The 23,043-nt window shown below is 50.8% G+C and overlaps 1 protein-coding gene across 1 annotated transcript; it reads left to right on the forward strand.

Moving 5' to 3' along the window:
• Positions 1–1,424: 1,424 nt before the first annotated feature.
• Positions 1,425–16,284, forward strand: TGFB3 (transforming growth factor beta 3; the record flags this gene model as incomplete). The annotated part of the gene is made up of 7 exons (XM_082317054.1): positions 1,425–2,139; positions 7,739–7,902; positions 9,260–9,389; positions 10,950–11,057; positions 11,872–12,043; positions 12,614–12,767; positions 15,185–16,284. The coding sequence occupies 7 exons, from the start codon at positions 1,425–1,427 to the stop codon at positions 15,341–15,343; spliced, it is 1,602 nt and encodes a 533-aa protein (XP_082173180.1). The 3' UTR covers positions 15,344–16,284.
• Between the last annotated feature and the right edge of the window lie 6,759 nt (positions 16,285–23,043).

Raw genomic sequence — 23,043 nt, forward strand, 5'->3', positions numbered from 1 at the left:
GCCTCGCCCGCAGCCCCCAGCCCCGCAGCAGCCGTCCCTGCCGCATCTTCGGCTTCTTCGGCAGAGCCCGCAGTGCTGCGGGCGGCTGCGCTGGGTCGGGAAGGCGCGAAGCCGCCATCCTGCCCCGGACCTCTGGGCGCCTCGCCAGCCATGGGGTGTTCGGCTCCCCCGCTGCGGGCCGCCAGGAGAAGGGCTGGGCGGTGGGGTGGGGAGTCCCTGCGTGGCTGGGGCAGGGGCCAGGTGAGGGCAAGGGAAGGGGGCTTGCTCCGGGGGCTGGGAGCCCCCCGGGCTTCAGAGAAGCGGGCACAGGCCCAGCCCGGGGCAGGGAGGCTGGTGTGGCGGGTGGCCACGGTCAGGGCGTGCCCCGGGAGAGGAGCCTGCAGGTCACGGACCCCAACCTCAACCGGGGCCGGTGCTTGGTTTCCCGCCTGCGGCCAGGGCGCCCTTCGAGGGCAGCGGGCGCCCGAAGCAGCTCCTTCCCCTCGGCGAGCGCTGCCATGGCGGGGGACGACTCCGCGCTCCAGCGGGCACCTGCCTCAGGGCCGCGGGGCTTCACCCCGCCCGCCCGCTGCCTTCCCTCGGCCCCCGGGGCCGCGCAGGGCCCGCCCGCCCCGCCGCCAGCCGGGGCCGCCGCAGCCCCTCGCCCGCAGCGCGGCGCCCGGCCCCCGCCGGCCGCCCGGCCCCTCCCTCCCTCGGAAAGAAACCACACCAGGAAACTATTCGGGGTATTTTTAGCCGCTTTGAATGCGATTTCGCAGCTGGAAACGGGAGGGGCCGGCCCGCGCCGCCCGCCAGCGCGCGGCGGACCACCGCGAAGGGGCCGGCGGCTGCCGCCGCCCCGCGCCCGCCGCTGCCCGGGCGGCGCCAGCAGGGGGCGCCCGCGCCCCACCGCCGCGGCGGTGCGGCGGCCACGTCGGAGGGCGCGCGGGGCCGCCCCGCCGCCGAGGGGCCCGGCCCGGGGCGCGAGGGGCCCGGCGTCGCCGGCCGCGCGGGGGGCGGCGGCGGGGCCCGGCGGGGGGGGCGGCGGCGGCGGCGGAGGAGGAGGAGGGCGGGCGGCGGCGGCGGCGCGGCTGCTGAAGCCATTAGCGCGGTGCTGCGGGCGAAGGCCGGGCTTGGAGCTCCCTCCCCCGCCCGAGCCCCGTCCCGGGGACGTCATGGGAGGGAGGTATAAAATTTCAGCGGCGAGGCCGAGGGAGAGGCAGTGTGCGCGGGAGGGGCGGCGCGGCGCGGCGCGGTGCGGTGCGGTGCGGCGCGGCGCGGCGGCCGGCCGGGGCACGGCGGCCAGCGGAGCCCGCGGGGACAGCGGGCGGTCCGGCCCGGCGGCGCGGCTCTCGGCTGGGCGGGGAGCGCCGCGGTGCCGCGCTCCCGGCCGCCGGGGCTCGGGCACCGGGCGATGTAGGGCGCGGGGCGCGGCGGGGGCATGAATGGTGCAGCGAGAGGGGCGGGCGCCGCGCTCCCCCCGCGGCGGCGGGGCGGCGCGGGCCGCTGACACGTGCGGCGGCGCGGCGCGGCGGGGCGCCCCCGGCTCCGCGGGACGCGGGGCGGCGCATGGGGAAGGAGCCCGGCGCGGCGAGGCACGGCGCCTGCCGCTTCTCCTTGCGGAGCGCTGCCAGCTCTTCCTGGAAGTCCTGAGTGGCGCACGGCGCAGTGAGTTCATGCACCTCCTCGCCAAGCCTCAGCCTGCGGGATCTGGGGAGGCTGCCGCCAGCACACCGCCCGGTCCCCCGCGCCCGCCCGCCGCCGCCCGGGGGTCTCTCCCGGGGGCCCCCGCCGCCGCCCCCTCGCACATGAAGATGTACGTGCAAAGGGCTCTGGTGCTGCTCTCCCTGCTGAGCTTCGCCACCGTGAGCCTCTCGCTGTCCTCCTGCACCACCTTGGACCTGGACCACATCAAGAAGAAGAGGGTGGAAGCCATCCGGGGGCAGATCCTGAGCAAGCTGCGGCTCACCAGCCCCCCGGAGACCGTGGGGCCGGCCCATGTGCCCTACCAGATCCTGGCCCTCTATAACAGCACCCGGGAGCTGCTGGAGGAGATGGAGGAGGAGAAGGAGGAGAGCTGCTCTCAGGACAACACCGAGTCCGAATACTATGCCAAAGAGATCCATAAATTTGACATGATCCAGGGCCTCCCCGAGCACAGTAAGTGCTGGGCTCCCCCCCGCGCCGGCCGGGGTGCCGCGCCCGCGGGGCGGGCTGCCCGGGACCCCGGCCGCGGAGGAGGGGCGGCCGGCCGGGGCCGAGGGGCCCCGGGCCCCCGCGGGAGGGGCCGCTTTCCCGGCGGGGCGGGAGCGCGGAGGCGGGAGGGGGCCGCCGCGGCGGGGGGCGCGTCTCCGCCTGCCTGCGCGGCCGGGTGCGGGGACGAGCGGGGCCGGGGCGGGGGGCGGCGAGCGCTCGGAGCCGCGGCGGGACGGCGCGGGGCTCGGCGGCGAGCGGCCCCGCCGCAGGTGGAGGAGGTGGGCGGCGGCGGGTTGCGGGGTCCGGGAGCAGCGGCGGCCCAGGCCCCGGCGGGGAGCAGCGAGCCGAGCCCGGGGCCGGAGCCCTGGCATCTGGGGGGGCGGCGGGAAGGCAGCGGGAGAGGAGGCAGCTTGTGTCTGGGGGCCAGCGCTGCGCAGCGGGCGGGGGCACGGCGCGGGTCTGGTGTCTGGGGGACCAGCAGGCGGACGGACCCTCCCTGCTGAAGCCCCAGCGGCTGCCGCAGAGATCGAGGCAACCTGTTTGGTGTGTGCAGCAGCCGCCCTGGCTGTGGAGAAGGTGGAGAGGCGCTTGCTGAAGAGACTGCTGCCTGGAGGACGCTGTCGAGGGTGTTACTTGGATAGCGTGAGGGTTCAGAGAGCGAGTAGAAGATAACAGGGATGCCGAGCAGGTGCAAAGCAGAAGCGATGCGAAGGGGACCCCCAAGGGAACATAGGCATTGAGGAAACGTGACAGATGTTGAGCAGGTGTGGAGCAGGATAATGAGCAGGCCCAGATGCGGACACTAAACAGATTCAGGTGCAGAAGCTGAGCAGATGCAGATGCAAAGACAGAGACTGGGCAGGCATGAACCCCAAGCAGATTGCAGATGCTGAGCACATGTAGGCACAAGCAATCCTTTCGGTCTGTGCTCAGGACTGGAAGATGTTGGTGGGCATGCAGTCATACCGCCATCCAGGGTGTCCTCCTGTGATGTAGTGCAGTCTTGGGGACACGATTTGAACGCCAGCAGTTCTGGGGAGGAGCTGTGACTTGCTGCAGGCAGCCTCAGAATGCAGCTACTCTTGCCAGGTTTATGTTAATCTTGACATATGATGAGCTGGAATAAGAGCTACAATGTGGTAATGCAACAAATTTCACTTAATCTCTAGCAGACTGCACTCCATATGGTTATATGATTAGCTCTTAGCTCAGGAGACACCAAGACTCGAGGAACAGAAAGCGCACAGGGTACAGCAGCTTACCCATATTTCAACATTTTTGACCTACTGAAGTGTTGTTTGTGAAATTCTAAAAATATATGGGGAAACCAAGTGTCTGTGCAAAATAGTACAGCCACACTATGAACCGGTGTGTTTTGGGGAAGGAAACTGGGAAAGCACGACAGCGGGAAATGAAGTCAGAGGAGTGGATTTGGATAAAGTAGAGGGGAAAGAGGAATGAAGACATGTGGTGCATGAGAAGGAGCAGTGAGGAGGGACTGTGGGTTGGGGAAAATTCCTATGGAAATGAATGAACCTGTCGCATGTCCCCATAGGACACTGGCGCAAGGTGCTGAGCAGTGGGTGCAAAAGACCAAGTAGTGCCGAGACTGAATTCCTGGGAGTGGGCAGTGTAGATGCCACCACCCAGAGAAAGAGGGAACTCTGGAACTGTGTCACGCTGGGAGAGACCGGCTCCAGACAGGCCGTGGTGTCAAGAGACGCTCTCCTTTTGAAACCTGGGGAGTTTCATCGCTTACACCATGGTTGAATTTGGCCCCCTGTCTTCAGCAGTGGCTGATGTTCAACTTTCCCATGACTCTGTCGCTGTGCCAGGTGGTGATCTCAGAGCATGCTCTGAGCCAAAGCCAGTCTCCTCTGGGGGGGAAGGGGAGGACTGCTCCATTCAGGGAAGCGCGAGGATGATACAGACAAGTCTGAAATGCGTGCGCGCGCACACTCACATGCACACGAACTGTTCTAGCTCCAAACTATTAGTCAAGTGGCTCGTTGGCTCAGACAACTCATCCTTCTCAAAGAATTAAGGCCCAAAAGCGAGGAGAGGTGAGGAGCAAAAACAGCAGCGGGAAGAGCCGCATCCTTCTAGGAAGGGAGGATATTCAGGACCAGGTTCCCCATCCCTACTCTGAGCTGTCTGGTGACTCACGGAGTAGTCTTTCTGCTGTGCCTCTCAGGCACATTGCCTGCATTATAAGGGACTTTGTTTCAGAGAATAACTCGCTCTTGACCAGCCATTCATTTCAGGGATTTCCTAAAACTCATGGGGGTTCAGACTCCCTTAAGCACTGACTTGGTTAGATTCAAGCTCAGAGAGCATCTGCAACGGTCCTGCAAATGGCTTTGCTTATCTTCCTGAGGAAAAACAGATGCCATTGTCCAAGCCAGCTTGAGAGACAAGGCAAAAAGTCACAGGTCGCTGGGGCCAAGCATCTCTTCCCTCCAAACCTGCCGCCTGCAGAGTTCCAGAAGGATAAATTTTTTTTTTTCCAAAGTTAGGCAGCTTTGGCATGAAACACCTTGAAGTACCAGTGGTATAATATGGAGCGAGGTAATACCTGCTTACAGACAGCCTGCCTTTCCTTGACATCAAACTCCAACTGCACAGCCATCAGCCCTCTTGGGGCTTGCCAGAAACAGCAGCTGTGTAGGATCGGCAGCACGTGGAGAACCTGCACCTCGCTGAGAGCAGTGGTAGGAAGAGGGAAGCTCCCAAAAGAACCTGCTACCTGTATCACATTGTCCGTGCTGAGAGTCTACTGGTCTCATGGGTTGTGCAGTCAACAGCTCTGGGCTCTCTGGGCTCCACAGCAATAGCAGGGTCCGATCGTGAGGATACATCATGTCGTGTCAGACATAGACTGCCATGAGTGCACAGGGTGTCACAGATTCCCTGTCTCCAGCCTTGGTTACAGCCTCTGAGTATTGTGGACTGAAGAGCTTGCAGGAATATTGCCTCCAGGCTTTGTTCCGTGCTGGTAGGTTGGCACGACCAGATCCAGTGTGATTAACACACCTGAGCTGGGACTGGACCGAGTTCCCTGAAAAATCACCTTGTTTCCTTTGCCTGTGACCTCTTGCAAAAAGTGCTTTGCCCCAAAGCAGTCAGCTTCCTGGGAGTGAGACCTGTATCCTGGACGCCCTGCTGTGAGAAGCAGGCTCCAACATCACAGTGTTCAGTGTGAAACACAGAACGCAGCTCCATCTCCCCATCACAGAGGGCTTGTTCCCAGGGTACGAGGCGAACATGAACCTTCTTCTTAGAGAAGGGAAGATAGCTATTACTATTTCCACTAGGAACGCCTCCCAAGACACCAGCACCTTGCTGGTGAAGTAAGTAGGTAGAAGGCAATGTGAAGACAGCAGGCAAAATACAGTAGATACAGTAATCTCTTACCAGCGTGGCTGCCTAACTTAGCAAAAAATCTTAAGGAGATGATAAACAATAAATTATTTTGTCTCTCATCTGCACTGTGCTGTAGGACCAAATCTGCGGTCTCTAAATAGATTATCAGATAAAGCACTATTGTTGGAAACAGATACTGGGCTAGACTGACCACTGGTCTGATCTAGAAAGGCATTTCTGATGATTACTGGGATCCCCCTCGTGGACAGGCAGTCAGGTCTGAAATGGAAGGGCAGGCTGTTAACAGCACTACTAATAGGGCTAGGGGTGCAAAACAGCTTGAGGGGTTATTAAAACACAGTATCTGCCTAGGTGTAGGACACAGAACAGTTTTCGGTGTTAGACTTCAGCCAGGAAGATGCTTTTGGGCATTTAACGAGATCAGAGCTTGGGTTTTCTGCTGTGCTTTTCTTGTGGCATAAAACCTAGAACTGGTCACAGTGCTGGAGTCCCCGCCGTGGGTGTCCTCATGTGGCTCAGTGTACTCTCTGCACTGCAGGATTTTTGGGCTGAGCATACCAGCTCGTGGCTGCAGTGGGGTCTGGTCTCCTGGGATTACTGAACATCCAGCTCTTCAATAGAAGCCAGAGACTTTTCTGTATGGGAAAGCTGTTCCATTCAGTAGTACAAATGACAAAAAAACCCCTCCAATTAAAGCCCAATGTGAGCATCTGGTCATTAGCTTATTGAATAGAACTCCAGCACCCTAAGAACACACCCTTGTAAACTGGCAGGCTCCTTCTTGCTGAATCTGGGTGTAGCACAAGAGGAAGACCTTCATCTTCATGGAGATGACTCTGGAGGTGCATCAGGGTTGCTCAAAGCAGACTTTGGCATGGGAGGTGAACCTCTGTGCTCAGGCGCCGTTTCACACTAGCCCATCTTCAGAAGCTGTTTCTCTGGGGAGATAGTAGTGGTGTTGTGGAGAGGGGCCAACTCCAGGAATCTAACTTGAAGCTTGCTTCAACTAGCGCTTCTAGCCTGTTTGTCACAGGCTGGAACTGTGGCTGGGAACAGGCGATAGTTTTTCTTTCTGTTTCTTTTTTTATTTAAAACCAACTTAAATATCAGCTGACGTGAGAGCCCCGTGCTGCACTGGACAACAGGCAGAAGTCATATGAGAGGCTCTGTAGGGCTGCAAACAAACCTGCATGTGGGCGTAGAGCAGGAGCTGCTGTGGCTTGTCTGCAGGAAGCCTTAATGAAGCTAGAGCCTTGAAGGCTAATAGAGGTCAATAGGAGAGGAACAACAGCGACTACAAAGACTTTTCCATGGGACCAAAGTGGTCCCAATGAAGAGAGGCTTGTTTTCTCAAGGGCACTGTTTTGGACCTTATTGCTTTTACCTACTCTCTTTTGGGGCATCTGTGAAATGGATTTTTTGCTCCGCAGGTACACATCGAGGCAGAGAACTGCTGTGTTATTTCCTGCCCATGTGTCTGATCTCCGCAGGCCTCTCAGCACTATTACTCTGTCCCTGGAGAGCTCTGTATCTAGTACTATTAATGAATTCCTTCTCTGGGTCATGAGTGAGAACTGATCTTAAAACCCAGTTCTTTCAGTACACACTGAATAGTCACTGCCCCAAAAAGTCTTCCACACCTCATGCTTTGTGGACACTTGGCTGGCTTTCATTCTAGGAGACAATGTCAAGGTTTGTAAAACTAAGATTCAACGGCAATGGGATCACCTCCTACATGGCTTCATGTCAGCAGTATGAGCAGATTCACAGCATCATCACTATTGGAAATGGGCCCCACTAGCTGCAAATGAGGCTGCCCCGCTGCCTGGGCTGGGGTTGTCATTTTGGATGCAGCAGACTGATGAGCATTAGCAACATTTGATGAGCAGGATTAGAAGAGATAATATTAAAAATACTGTGGTTGATCTCTGTGGTTGATTCTCTGGCTTGTAGCATTGAAATAATGGTGGCAGTAGTGGGAAGATTTTGCAAAATGTTGCAATGTACAGCAAATTTGAGTGAATTCATCCTGTGTTATCTCTAGCTAGACAGCCGTGCTTCACAGGTGGCGAGATGTTTGAATGACAGGCTTCTGCTGGAAAGCTTTCTCAAACAATATTTATTTGCAATCCCGCCCCTCTGACCTGTGGTTCTGTCTTTCCATCTTTCTTTCTCCTAGATGAGTTGGGCATTTGTCCAAAAGGTGTCACCTCCAACGTGTTCCGCTTTAATGTGTCCTCGGCAGAGAAGAACAGCACCAACTTATTCCGGGCTGAGTTTCGGGTGCTGCGTGTGCCCAACCTGAGCTCCAAACGCAGCGAGCAGCGCATTGAGCTTTTCCAGGTGAGTATCCTTCTCACCTTCCCCTGTGCCTGAGCCCAGAATAGCTTGGCTTCTTAATGGTTGACTCGGTTGATATGTGCAGGGCCACAAAAGAGAGAGAGAAGCAATCCCATGCTGTACTCCAGGCTTCTTCCAGCATATGCAGTGAAACAGTCACCTTTCTTTCCTTTTACAGCGTGGTGCTGTCCCTTCCCCGTTCACATTGGCTGGCTGCTCTGGGCACCCTGGGCTGGTGCCCACTGCAGCTCTTTGCTGCACTGAGAAGGGGGTTGGAAAGGGAGCCCCTCACCAGTGGAGCAGCCCTGACCCTTCTGTCCCATCTGCATGCCTAGGTCCCTTTGCAGTACAGTTGGTGCTAATCCAATGGGTGGAGCTCTCTGTCTTTTCACTGATTTACTGGAAAAATAACGCTTGCTTTCAATGTTCCCTTCAGCAGCAGCTCTTGAGGGGCACAGTTCATGGCACCACTAATTCAGGTACTTATCTGGAGTTTGGTTTGACTCCCCTGGCAGAATAAGGTCTGGTTCAGGCTTGGAAGTGGTCTTAGGCTGGGCTGGACCACCCAGGTAATGGTACACTTTTAGCATCCAGGTGGGACATTCCCACAGACTGGTGTCTGTCCACGTTACAGTAAGAGTGCTGCTAAAATTGCCCTGTGGCTGGTGGCTCTTGAGGACTTCCTGGAATTCAGCTTCAAAGGTCAGAGCAATTCTCCACCAGGTGACACAACTGACAAGGAGGCAATCCCAGAGCTTCTCCATAGGTTCAGTGCTCTGTGGCATGAAGCTGGGGTCCTGCAGGAAGGAACACCTTGCACAGGCTGTGGCTGTCTGTCTGGAAGCAGGAAGAGATGTCAGAGCAGGGGGAGAGGTCTCCAAACCTGATCAGCCTTGGTGTGTTTTGATAGAAGTTGAAGAGTGTAGGACACATGAAAATGCCACAGTGTAGGACTCATAGGCTTGCTGGGCAAGGGACCTGTGGCAAGATGCTCTATTGCCCACTGCTGGTTCTACTCTGAAATCCAGTCCCACATTCCACAGGTGTATACAGAAACAAAACCACCGATTAGATCAGTTGCTGTGTGCTTCTGCCTCTGGATACATGCCCTGAAACAAGGATGAATTGAGAGAGGTGGGCTGCTTAGGACACAGAACTAAGCATTGTGTAGATCTCTGGAGTTCAAGTTGGTTGAGAAGCATGTCCTTCTCACCTGTGCCAGGGTATTCCTGGTGTCTCACTTGCCAGAACCAACCTTATGAATTAGTTTTTGGTGAGCTGTGGAAGAAAAAAGACCCAAGGTTATCTCTTCCTTATGCACGGCACTGGCTGATTCTCTCTACCACTCCTTCTGACGCAGATCCTTCAGCCGGATGAGCACATAGCAAAGCAGCGCTACCTCAGTGGCAGGAATGTGCAGACACGGGGCTCCCCTGAGTGGCTGTCCTTCGATGTCACCGAGACTGTGCGTGAGTGGCTTCTGCACAGAGGTAGGGGTCTTAGCTGGACCGGGTGTCAAGGCATCCATAGAAGTGTGGATCAATGTTGACAGGAGTATCTCTCTGCTCCCCTTTTAGCAGGAACTTGGCTCACATAGAGGACAGCTTCTTTCAGTCTGAGAACAAGCCTTCCCCCAGAGAGCCACCTCAGTGCGTGACGTTGGCTAGATTCTTAGCTCTGTCCTGGAGTCCCCACTGCGTAGCTCTGTGGGCTGAGTCAGAATGAGGATTCATCCTCTGGAGGAAGAAATTGTTTTCACTGAGAGATGCTAGAACTTCTTTTAGTTCTTCGATTCTAAGCAGGGGTCCCCTCTGCTTGTCTAAACTATAATCTGTAATACATAGAAAATGAGGATTGCTCTGATTTAATTTTGACGTGGACTAGAGCAAATCTAGTAGGGAAAAACCAGCAAGGATCCTGGTTTCTTCAGCTGTTTACAGCTTGGCAGGTGTAAAGGTGAGGAAATACCAGAGGCTGACACACCTAGACAGATGGAGGCTTTAGCACTGCAGAGAACATACCTCTGCCACCACTGGGCAGCCCAACAGATAGTTAGGGGGCAGCTCCCAGCAAGAACACTGACCCCATTCACAGCTGGAGCATAGGCACCGTGACTCACAGCTGGGTTGGCCTCACAGATAGAAGCTAGGTGCCACTGAAAACTGGAATGCAGGTACTGGCAAGCAGCCGCTCCCTGGTAGGGTAAGCTGTGAGCTTGTAGGCTCCTCCTTTTTCAAGTGATCTAAGTTGTGTCCTGATGGCTGGAGTTCAGGGCTGGAACTGCAGCGAGCTCTGAGCAGGCACACTAGCTGACAAGACATCACAGAGTATACAGTGCTTAGGAAAAAAGGTGCTAGGCACCTTGTCAATGCCCCGGGGAGCCAGATGTTTTAATTCATGACACAACATAAAAAAGGAGCTTTCATAAGAGGCTTATGTTCTCTTAGTCAGGCCCACACAGCACGACTGGTCCAGGAAGTTATTATGAAAATAGACTTGCCTCTGGAAAGTCTGTGTGACTTAGACCGCTAGCAGTTCAACAAAACAGGAGGTTGCAGCTGCTGAGAAAAATGCTTCCAGTGAAATTACTTGTCCATATCCAACTCGCTCATTTTCAGATCTCTCCTTCAGAGACTAACCAGAAGCCAGATAATAGACAGGTACTGAGGATGGCAAAACTGATTTAACACAGACACTGCAAACCAGCTCTTCAAAATCCTTGTTTTCCAGTGGAGCTCCTTGAAGCTCACAAATGCTTTTGGATGCTGAATAGCCTAAAAACCGTAACCAGGAGCACCCTTCTCACCTGCCCAGGAAGCTCCCTTTAGCATGAGCAAGGCTTTTGGCACAGGTGAAGCTGCAAGATCCTGCTTCCCATTCTCCTTTCCAAGGCAGCTTCTGTTCCCCAACTCTGATAGCATCCCTGACTTTGAGACTGACCCACAGTCTAGGAGTTACCAAAGGACATGTTCTCAGTGAAACTTCCCTGCACCAGGAGCTGTCCCAGCTGAGGAAGACTGTTTCTCACAGAGTCATTTCCTTCTTTGCAGAGTCCAACCTTGGCCTGGAAATTAGCATACACTGTCCTTGCCATACTTTTCAGCCCAACGGAGACATCTTGGAGAATTTGCACGAGGTCTTGGAGATCAAGTTCAAAGGTGATAAAGAGCTGCATTAGGGGAAGCTGTTGGGGAAGGGAAAGCCTGGAGTATCTAAAGAAAAAGCGAGGTCTTGCTTTGCATATTTGAGCATTTTACGTTGCATAACATTTGTCTTAAAGCATGCACATCTGGGTTTGCACATTGATTATATGGGTATATCCACTTTGTACATAGGTTAGAAATGGGAGAAAGGAAGTGCAGGCTGGGTGGGTTTGCACGAGTGTCTTCAGAAAGGAATGATTTTGTATTTCAGTGTCTGTCTGGGAAGTTCAGCTTGATGCCTTCTCGGATTTCCACGGAGGCTCCGCTTTCCAGTTAGGGTGACTGAAACACAAGGAAATCAGGCATCCTGTGTGAGGTGGCCCAGAGAGTCAGTGGCTTGGCTGGCCTAAGAACTAGGAACCTCCTGGCTTGCAGCCCTGGGCTGCAGCCACTGGCCCCCACAGGCTCCATTTCTGAGGCTGTTCTGCAGAGTGCCAATGATCTGACATCTTTAAACCATTCATCTTCCTGCCTGTCCTGGGACCGAAGCCAGGAGTGAGTGGGATGGATTAATGGCCCCACCAGCAGTTTGCAAATGGTAAAACAGGTGGCCCGTAAGCCTCTATTTCAGGCCTGCAGCAGTGAGCTTCACCAGGAGTAAAGGGGTCCCTGTCAGGGAAGAAGTCCCAGAGTAAGTGGACGTGGTGCCTGAATCCCTTTCACCCTGATTCAGGGGTAGGCATGAGAGTGTTAAATGCACTGAAAAGTCTTGTTGTGTCCTACACTTCCACACTGACTTCTTCTTTGTGGATCCTGTTTTTCTCTGAAGGCATTGACAGTGAGGATGACTACGGCCGTGGGGACTTGGGGCGCCTGAAGAAGCAGAAGGACTTGCATAATCCCCACCTCATCTTGATGATGTTACCCCCACATCGGCTGGAGAGCCCAGCGTTGGGAGGCCAAAGAAAGAAACGGGCCCTGGATACCAACTACTGTTTCCGGTAAGTGAGAATCCTGCCTGGAGTGACCAGGTGCCATGCCTGAGGTGGGCAAACCTGGCGAGACTCCATGCCACCGGGAAAGGCAGAGCCCTCCAAGGGGGTTGTGGGTCACTGTGGTGCCAGAGAGGTGCCACATGAAGAGCACAGCTCAGCCAGCTGCTCCTCGTGGTGCCCAAGAAGGGGATGCTGGCCAGGTCAGCAGAGTCACTGTGTGCTTTTGGCTGAGCTGCTGGCTAGAGGGAGACATGCAAGCGGCTTCCTGGAGCACAGCCTTGGCAGGGAACCGTGGCAGACCCCTGCTAGCTCCAGGTGCCGAAGAGCAGCTATGGGTGAGCGGGGTGCCGTGTCCCTGGGTCAGCAGTCAAGCCGCCTGCCGGCAGGCACAAGCAGTGCCAGGCTGCTGAGCTGCCCGCCACTGCTCGCCTCTGATGCTCCTCTGCACTTGGCACAGGCAAACACCATGTCCCGCTGGGAACTGCCGGTACTAGTCCTTCTGCTCAGGAAGCTGCATCACGCACTCGCATACAAGGCCCCTCTTTAGATTCACTGTGTTTCAATACTGTGTTTCAGGAACCTGGAGGAGAACTGCTGCGTGCGTCCTCTGTACATCGACTTCCGACAGGACCTTGGCTGGAAATGGGTCCATGAGCCTAAGGGCTACTTTGCTAACTTTTGTTCGGGGCCTTGTCCATACCTCCGCAGCGCAGACACCACTCACAGCACGGTACATCCAGCGTATTATCCTGTCAGGGCTGGTGGCCATGACTCCCCCTTCCTCCCTACGTCTTGATCGTACCTGGTCTCTTCAAAGCAGCAAAAGCAGTTCAGTTCAGTTCAGTACTTGTAAAAACTGTCCAAGGAGACTGCAGGAAAGAGTCTAGGTGGTTCAGCAGGGAAAACGTGCTTCCTTTGGAGTCAATACTGAGTCCGTGCTTCCAGCCAAATGCTGAGGAGGAGGAGAAGGATGCTGTCTCTTGGATAAGATGTGAAACAGCAGGACTGATGGCTTTAGGGTACTTATTTGGTAATGGCCAGAGTATTAACTGAATTGTTCACATCAAATGTCAACTCTGGTAGTTATCTTCTGCCTAAATTTCTCTTGCAGTTTGCACTGGACAGAGGATTTTTCTACGCTCTGTGCCAGGTTGTCATGCAAAACTGTTGTGCCATGGCACGCAGCTGCTGTCTGCTACCACAGGGGCAGCTGTAGTCCAGAAGTGAAGGGAAATCTGTGTCCGTGTCCAGAAGTGAACACAGCCATGCAGTAGGCTCTCCTTTCTGCACAGGCATCCTTTCCACCTGTATAAATCCCACCTGACCTATGGCAGGGAGGAACCTACTAGGCAGTGATATTCATGAGTAAAAACTGGCAGAAAGCAAATGTCTTTAGGTAACCTACGCATAACATGTGCGTAACATGAGTACAGTAGACAGGCTTTGGGAAGAATACCATCTGAGCTTCGTTACTGTCTGGAGTGGAAAATAATAAAAGCAATAGAAAAGCACAGGCAGAGGAGAAGTACCAAGGGGAGAAGACAGACTAAGGAGCAGGCAGTCCATTGCTGAAGCAAGAAAAGCCAGAGGAAAATCCTGTGCTTCCATCCACAGAAAAGGCAGCAATCCAGACAATGCAACAGCTCACTAACAACTTAGCTTCAGGTTTCACTAAAAAAGTTACTGGAAAAAGCAGATTCGGCTGAAGAATAGATAACTAGGTAAAGATGATATTGCAGAAAAGATGCTAACATTTTCTTGACAGCTTGAGAGTCTGCACAGCAGCAAGGCTCGCTGAAGCTCAAGGACTAATATCAGTGGGAACCGTCAATCTATGGGAATGAAGGAGTGAACAGATGCTGGGCATTAAGCGCAAGACAAGGCAAGGGAATGAACAGCTTTGAAAGGGTCATGGGCACGTAGCTTCACCATCTGGTTGTCCTGAGAAGCTCTCTAGGAGATAACTGGACTGAATCAGTATGAGAGAAAGGAGATTTTAGAATGGTTCCTAACATTCTTTTCTTGAGCAAGAAAGGAAACAATCAAGCATTGAGGTCAGCTGAGTGATCGGAGAAAACTTTAGAACAATATAGCTGCTGACAGCTTGCCAGCACCACCTAGGAAAAACATGGTGAAAAGAAGATTTCTTACCAGTCTGTTTAACCTACTGTCTCTGTTGAGTAGAGCGGCCCCAGGGCATGTGGTACCTCTGTGGTACAGCCAGGGGTACTTTGCTCAGTATCCCAGAGAGCTTCTACCAGAATGACTGTGATTACATGGATCTGGATGACACAACAGGATGTTTCCTTAGCACCTCTCATCCCCAAAGACTTACTGTAAAGTAGTTAAAAGACAACGTGCCAGATCCTGTCGTTTATACCAGACAAGAGCTAATGAGACCACAGTAGTGCAGGTGAGATCATGTTTTGGCCCCACAACTCAAGAAGTTGCTTACCACTGAGAAGCGGCCACCTCTGGCAAGAAACGTGGCAACTGTTCTGTAGCCGTTACATGGCTGAAGCGTACAGTCATCTGTGGGCTGGGGCCAGCTGGGAGGAGGAATCCAGTGGGGTCCCACAGGACACTCTCCTGGCTCCAGCATTATAGTGTAATGACTTGGAGGATGGAGTGGAGGGAAGAAGCATCAGACAGTTCAAAGCTGGGAGGGAACTGTGGATGCTCAAGAGGATTGGCATCCATCCAGTGCTATCTAGAGATGCTGGTTGAAGTAACCAGCACAGATATTCTTTCTTCTGGTTTCTTTAATGGAAACCAAGACAACTCGGCCCCAGCCTGGTTACACCCAGCCTTGTTAAAAGCAAAAATTGTGACACTATCCAGCATACCAAATTAGAGATGAAAGGAGACAACTACTTGCACCCCTTCAACTCTTAGGCATCAGCCACAGAGCAAGGCTACTGCAATTAAAAAAAAAAAGTCTTAAGAATCAGGCTGGGGCAGGTGAGACCCTTTAGAAGCAGGCCATGATCAGGAAGTGACAGGGGAGTATTACTCACCTCAGGGAAATACCCTCTGATGAGCATAGTCCAAACACCTAGAGACCCGTTGGCTTTGCAGTCCCTTCCTGTCCTCAGCCAACTTGAATGTATTCCTGACATTGTCACCACATTTACTTTGTTTCTGCAGGTGCTGGGCTTATACAACACGCTGAACCCTGAGGCATCCGCTTCGCCCTGCTGTGTCCCCCAGGACCTGGAGCCGCTCACTATCTTGTACTATGTCGGGAGGACCCCCAAAGTGGAGCAGCTCTCCAACATGGTGGTGAAATCCTGCAAGTGCAGCTGAAAGGCACCGTGGCCCGCCCAAAGCCAAGAGAGAAACTGTCAGCACCCACTCTCCTGCTCCCAGGCTAACAAAAAAGGAACTGGGGGTCAGAGACTACGTATGCTGAGGGCCGAGTGCCAAACCCTGTGGCTTAGGGTCTGGCAGCCCTTGCGGATCTCTTCTGGAACATTTCTTGGTCTTGTTGGCAGTGTCGTGTTCCTTCTGGGAGTTACTCTGGTGATACGAAGGCCACACTCTCCAAAATGGCTGGACAGTTGGTGCGGAAGAGAAGGACAGGCTGGAGGAACTGCTGTGTATTTGAATGCTGGGTGGTTGAGCTGGGAAAGCGAGGGAATGAGAAAGAGCAGGTGAAAGGGGGAATGGAAATGGGGTGATGTTTTCTATTCTAGCTTTAGCTATCCTAGGACCTCAGCCCTCCCCACTGGCCTGAAGAATTAAAGGTTTCCCCTGTAAGAGGAAACCTTGAAATTTTCTTTAGAGAAAGAAAATGCACCAAGAAGGGAAGCTGCTGAGAGAAGAAATGCTCAGAGATATACTTAGACTTTTGTTCCTCAGAGCTGTGATCCAGGAGTCCTGCAACTGAAACTCTGTGTCTGCCAAACCTTTAAGTTCAGTTGGCAGATCCTGGCTATTGGTTTCTAAATGCAAACTGCAAGGCTCCCAGCCAGCCTGCTGAGGGTGGGCAAATACAAGGAAAGAGCATGCTGAGTCCATTTTCAGAGGGATTGATGTCTCCATTCAGCTCTTTTCCCTTCCTGGAGTTTCTGAGAGGTGGTTTGTGGGTCAGGACCGGAGCAATATCTGTGGGTACCTGAATATTGGGCCCATTCGTTCGTGAGCTGATAAACCCTGAGGACTTCTTGTCTGTTGTGGTTTGTGAGGTGCTTTGGGGTGTTCTGCATCTGTTCTGCACAATGAACGTGGCCCAGGCGTCACCTGCCAAGACTTAAAAAATAGTAATCTCAAAAGCATTGTAAAAAATAAATACTTTGAGGGGAGATGCTCTTTTTTTCACAAGCAAGTTGTTTGTTGGAGGGTTAGATGGTTTGCTGTTTTTAAACTGCTGCTGCTGTGGCATACTCAGCCACTCTCAAATCTTTCCCCTTTCCAAAATGTCTCTTCAAAGGAACAGAATTTAGGTCAGCCAGGGAGCCTCAGATTGGAAATTCCTTGGTACCCTCAAACTGTGCCTGGTGTGTATGTGCCCTGTCCTGCCCTAGTCCTTCAGACATGTACATCACCTCTGGCATCTGCTTTTGATAGATTCATATAAAGCTCCCCTCAAACGTAAAACACTTCCAACAGTGCTGTTTAAATAACCAAGGCAGTGCAGTTCCCACAGCTGACAAATGTCCTATGTCCATTTGAATATACATGATCTGCCAGTACAGACTTAAACACACAGGTAGATAACACACCCCTCCTCTGAATTTACCATGAACATTGCAGATGCTCACAAAAAGCTCACAGATGTTGCCCAGGCAAGAAATCAATCTACTCTTTTTTTAAAAGTATGGGCTTTTTCAGCCATAGATACTCCCAAAGGTAAAAATCTCCAGTGCTTGCATGCCACATGAGACTCAGAGGCTGCCTCGCTGACTCTCCAAACCACAACCACTTAAAGTCATGTTCTAGAGACCACAGAGGTTCCTCTCTGTCCCCTCCCAGTTCCTGGTCCCCAGCAACTGAGTGTAAAATGACAACTAGCTGGTTAATCGCTTGTGGCCAGGGCTCTCCATGGTCAGCTCAGAATTCAGCTCTTCCATCAAGCCCTTCACAATAGTGGCTGCTTCCATATACCTCACGTGAGGCTGCCGTAACATGTAATCTCAAACATCTTAATAAACTGTAAACAACCCTCCCTGCACCATCACCACCTGGCTAGAGGTTAGCAAGGGTGGAGGGAGCCTGGCAACCCGTGTGACATTTTGGCTGGGGCACTTGTGCTCTGATAGAGGCACTCCTCAATGCTTAGCTTTATCCCTTTCATCTCTCTGGGGCTCACTGACCTCTCATAGGTGTGATAATGAAAGGTGCAGCTCTGATCGGTCCTGCAGCACTGCTGTATTACTATGCCCTGTACAGCTCTCTGTGCCCATGCTTCCCCGCCGCCTGCCCAAGAAGGGAGCAAATAAATGACTACACTACCATGCTGATAGGCCAGAAATTTAGTGGCTGCAACAGGGGAGTGGGGGGGAAATCCAGATGCCAATTGGCCTAGGAATTCTCTCTAATCTCCTTTTAGCAGCAGCCCCTGGGGAGGTTTTGGTTTACAAGCTGCAGTCTGTTCTTTGGTCATTGTTCCTCCTGAGCCCTGGGCTGGCTCTGCTGCCCATCCAATTGAAGGGCTTCCTTGCTATTAAAGGGGAAAAAAAAAAAAACAAGGAGGGGGAGCTGCAAAGAGCTGAGCTAGAACACTTGCACAGCTCACGAGTCCTACGTGGCACTTGGAGCACATCAGAACCACCCACGGATTAACCCTGGCAAGCCCCTTGAGGTGGGTCTGTCTTAGTAGCCCTTGTTCACTGCTGCTCCTCAGTGGCAGGGAGGGGTGGCAGAAGGACCAAGCTCCTTGAAAAGGAGGCAAAATGGCAATGGATAATCAGGGGAGAAAAGTCTTGGGGTGTCCAACCAGTAAGGACACAGGTAATCTCATAGGTACAGTAATCCTTGAAGTCAGACAGACACATTTCAGTTACTGCTTCTCTGTCCACCCTTCTGTTTCCCTAGCAACATTTGAGAATTAGATTTGTGAGACAGGGTCTGAATTCATTTTCTTACAATTAAAATAGCTTTTCTAGGTCTGTTTTAGCTATAACTCAGCAACAAACTATACTATCTACATGGGGTTAATAACAGATTGAATACGCTCCTGGGTGCAGGGTTACCAAAACGTTTCAGGACACTTGTGTGAGAAGGCAGAGGGCAGTTCGCTATATGCTCTGGCAAATTGAGGAAGACAATGGGAAAGAAAAAGTGGGATCTTTACTGCCAACACTGAATACAGCTCCCAACAGTTCCCTTTTGTTGTTCCCGGGAACAAACAAAAGCGGATGAAAACAATCCCAGCACACTTTCTATCTCTCTAACAAAGATCAATGGTTAGGAGGAGTGAAAAAACCCTATTCTGCACTGCCATAAGGCAGATCCTACACAGATGATCAAACACCCATCTGTGTAGTCCCTGCTTCTCTGTGGCATACTCTATTACAGCAAGCAAGAAGCCTAGACCTGAACTTGAACACCTTGTTTTCAGGCTGTAGTGCATTGTAGAGCTCTGCAAGGAACACTGCTTCAGTAAGTACAGGAATGTACACTGATATTTCCGCAAAGAATAATCTTCACAGACTAAACAAGTCTTTGCTCCCTGGTCTTTGGGTTGGACAGTCTCTAGCTATCCCACTGCACTTACAAAAAGCAGTAGCACATCCCCGTTACCACTGTGTGAACTGGGATATGCTGCTTTGTGTTTCACCTTTCCATAACCAACAGACATCAATACGCACACTAAACAAGATGGACCGTGTCGGAAAGAAGTAAAAGATACAAAAGACAAACGTACCTGTCCACTCCTCTGGCAACATCATAGTTCTGTTCTGCTCTGTCCTGTGATGTCTCATGTCTGTTGTAGCTACCAAATTTCCATTCTCTCAGTTCACAGATCCTTTTCTTACCTTTCTATGCTGCTCTGAAGCTTTCCTTACCTATGACTAGAGTGTCCTCATCAGAGCAGAAATACAGGAGGTCTCCAGGCTCAGACTGCTTTGTAAATGAAATCACTACAGCCATCCCATGACAGAAGAGGATCCATTGCAATGTCTCACGAGGCAGACGTTTTCAGCATGGTCCAGGGTCCAACGCAGGGCAGGTTCAGTACCAGAGGGTGAGCAGGATGCAGCTCTAAGGCCAGCTCTCTTGTGCAGAAAAGGTTTCTTACCCACTACAAGTGTTTCTAGTGGTATGCAAAACATTAACTCTATAGTACTGGGTTATCTTCTCTTAATAGGTGATTGAAAAGCAATGAAATCAATCAAGAAAATACAGTTTTCAATACATATGGAGCCAACCGTGTGATATCTACACATTTGCAAAACTATACTGATTTGTGGTAGTGCAAAATAACAGATGGTTGTATGGGCTGCCTATAACCTGCATTAATTGTGGTTTAGAGCAACAACAGCAATTTGGATACAGTGCAAGGAGGAAAACATGCCTTCTAATTCTTTAAAAATAACATCTATTACTTTTTTTTTTTTACATTAAAAATCACTAGAATATATTGGTCAAAAGCTGTATAAAATTAATAACTAACATACATACTATGATGTTCAGTAAAAGAACAACTAGACTTTCAGGTCTCTGCTTTACAAATATTTTCTTTTGTATACAGGGAAGTCATTTAAGCCCTGGTTCATTTTTGATGCAGCTCCAGAAGTGACAGATGGAAACAACTAAGCTCAGTGTCTTTTGTCATCTCTTGAAGAGAGGCTTCAGATGCCCTATACAAATGCAAGATCCTTTATCATGCAACAAGTCAACACAGAAGAGATGAGACAGTTTTGCTCACTGGGAAATAGATCGTCTTAGAAATTAATTCAGATACATCAACAAGAAATACAGCAAATGAAAATTGCTGATTAATGCCATTCTCTTACTTCTCTAAATGACAGTAATGCATTTAAGATGCCGCTTATGCCCATAATTTCAGAAAGAATATGGTACAGTACTTTGGATGTCACAGTGTGTTTCCAGGAAAGACTGATTTCAAAGATGACAGACCTCAGTTACTCGGCTGCTTTTAGAACATCCTTATCTAGGGCCAGGTTCAATCAGGAAGATGGCAGAGATGGTCTGAAGGCATTCAACCAAGCAGCTGGGCCTCTTCCAGTACTGGACTATGATTTCATGGAAAATACACTTAGGGATAAGGACCTTTATATCTAGTACAGCATAGAGGTTTCTTTACAGCTTTGGTTTGTGGCAAAAAAAACCCAGACATTATTGGTTTCCCACATCCTGCAGACTTAGTGAACAGCTTTCAGGCAGAAACTCTGTCCCCTGTGGTATATACTGGCACTGTTGAATTATACCAAGGAATACCAAAGTTTCAAGCGGTATCTTCTGAAGACAAAGATTTATTTCTCCCCCTTTCATGGGGGTAGTGGTCATTGTGCAGGATGATATTCTTTGTCTCTCATTCCATTTAGTTGGCTAAGCAAGATGATACCTCATTGCTGTCCACAGAGACCAATGCAAGAAATAATTACATGTAGGGGTTATGCATGTTGCAGAAAGCAAAGGTGACTTCCTTTTCTGGTCTGCCAACACTCAGACATTTCTCACTAGCTGTTTACAGATATTCGTTCATCATATACAGAAATCACCATGAGGCATTATTATAATATATCATGGCCAGTGCATGTACATCACTTGATGAAAGAAGCCAGCTAGGTCGTATCAAACCAGAGATTTCCTGACATTCTTCAAGAAGGATTTCTTTTTTCTCCTGAAGTTATTATCCTCTTCAGGACGCAGACAAAGCAAAGATTTGCTGTGCAGCCAGGGGCAAATCTTACAGGATTTGTGCAATGCATGTAGTGTAATGACTGGGGAATGTCTTGGTAACAATGTTCTGGTCCTTTCTTGAAACAAACATTTATGGTCTTTTGAAGTGCTGAAACCCTCTTGCAGGTAGACTAGCTGCTTGGGAGATCTCCACTGTTTTCAAGGATTTCTAAGAAACTCCACTTGTGGGGGAAAGCAGTAGCAGTCAGTCTGACTCGCAACAAGAGTTTCTGGAAGACATCCAGCTTGCAACAAACTGTCCTGCGTGACACAATTTGACATCTGCCCCTCAAAGGACACTTGCTACAGAAATCTCTAGCTGTACTTTAGGATCTGAAGATCTCATTTGGTTACTAGCATGCTAAGTGCTCTATTGTGCTAATCTGAAGAACTGGAAACAAATGAACCGAACAAACAACAAAGAGAAACAAAATAAAGGAGATGGCAAAATCTCAGGGAAGTATGGCATGGCAGCAGTTACAATGTGCTGACTACACATTTTAAATTGTCTTTCATTTTTATCAATTTCACTTGCCAACAGCCAAGCTATCATTCAAAAGACTTAAGAAACATGCAGAGCCACAATTTGGCAGGAAGAGCCACCAATCTTTATTCTTAGATATTTTTTCATGAGAAATTTTCAGTAGACATACGGAGACATGAGTTTTGTAGGTCTGTGGATAAGAAAAAAAAATCCTAGCTGATATCATAGACAAAATGTATTCCACGTTGAATTTCTGCAATGAGAAATGGTGGAGAAAACACACTTTCAGGAGGGAAGACAACCCCGATTTGAATGGGGGAAGCATCATGCAACTGGATGTATAAGTACTGTAACTATTGGCACTAATGGGGTGCCTACAACTTCATTTGCCCTCCCAGTAGATTCACAGCTGTTCATCTGCACACCTTGAAGAATGGCAGACATCCTAGATGTATTTAAATATATCTGACACAGCATGACCTTTTCAGGTCATATAAAAAAGGAAAAACCACTTGAAAAACATGAGATGAATCCTATATAGTAATTACTGGAAACAGAGGGGGAAAATGCCTTGTAATTTTTCTTCCCTAATCTCAGAAAAAAACCCAAATTTTATAGTAGAATGAGGGAGTGATGACAGTCAAACATTTGGACTTGGCAGTAGAGGAACTTTTCAAAGATTCCTTCCTGACTTTTGACATGGTAGTACTCAAGACATAGGGATTAGATCACTAACCCCAAAACGTTTTTTTGAGGAGATTGTATGACTTTTGAACACAACTACACTGAGTACAGTAACTTGTCTCCTCTTAGTCTGGCGGAAGGAGACTACACTTCACCATTGCTATAACCATGGTGAAATGACCATGGTATTTTCTAGAATACTCTTGCAGGGACACCAAATTAAACTAACGTTCTGGGGCTGTCTTCTGTTGCACGTCCCAGAGCGCCAGTAGGCAAAAGGCCAAATACAATGCTGAAATTGCTTTTAGAGATAATAGCACCTCTTCTACCTGCCCCAAACAAATGATAAAAATTCTGGTAATAAAAGATACATTTTTAACAGCTCCCAAATTCTTAACAATGGCATCAAATTTGTTTTAAGGCCAATTCAATTTTTTTGTCTGATAGGTCAGATAAAGAAGCCACTCCTTTTCAAAGAACATAAGATTTCACAGGCTCATTGTGTGCACTGTAGGCATGGACACGTAGAGAAGACGCCCTGTTAAATATACTCTTTTCCCTACAGAACCACTATGATTCACTGAATACCACTGGCAAAGGCTTCACACCAGGGTCTCCACAGTGATCAGTGATTATTTCCTTTAAATTGGAACAGCAGTGAAAACTCTTTTTCAATGAGGGCCAGTCAAATCCTTTTTTGGTAAGGTAAGAAAGCAGACTCCTCAGAGCAGACTTGGTGTCTTGTTTGTTACCTTTAGTTCAGTGGAATTCGTCCTCTGTGTTAAAGCTGCACAGAGAGGCTGTTTCAAAAACTCAGAATCCAACAATTTTGGAGAAGATCAGCTTGTGTTTCCTAACTACTCATCTCTAAGGCAGCAGGGAAACTTAATCATCTAATTCTTTGGAAAAAGGACAGTAGGGTTCTAAAGTGGGAAGAAAGCAGTTACCAGGTACTGCAGTTCTTTAG

The sequence above is a fragment of the Platalea leucorodia genome (assembly GCF_965183815.1).
Source record: "Platalea leucorodia genome assembly, chromosome: 7".
NCBI lineage: Eukaryota > Metazoa > Chordata > Aves > Pelecaniformes > Threskiornithidae > Platalea > Platalea leucorodia.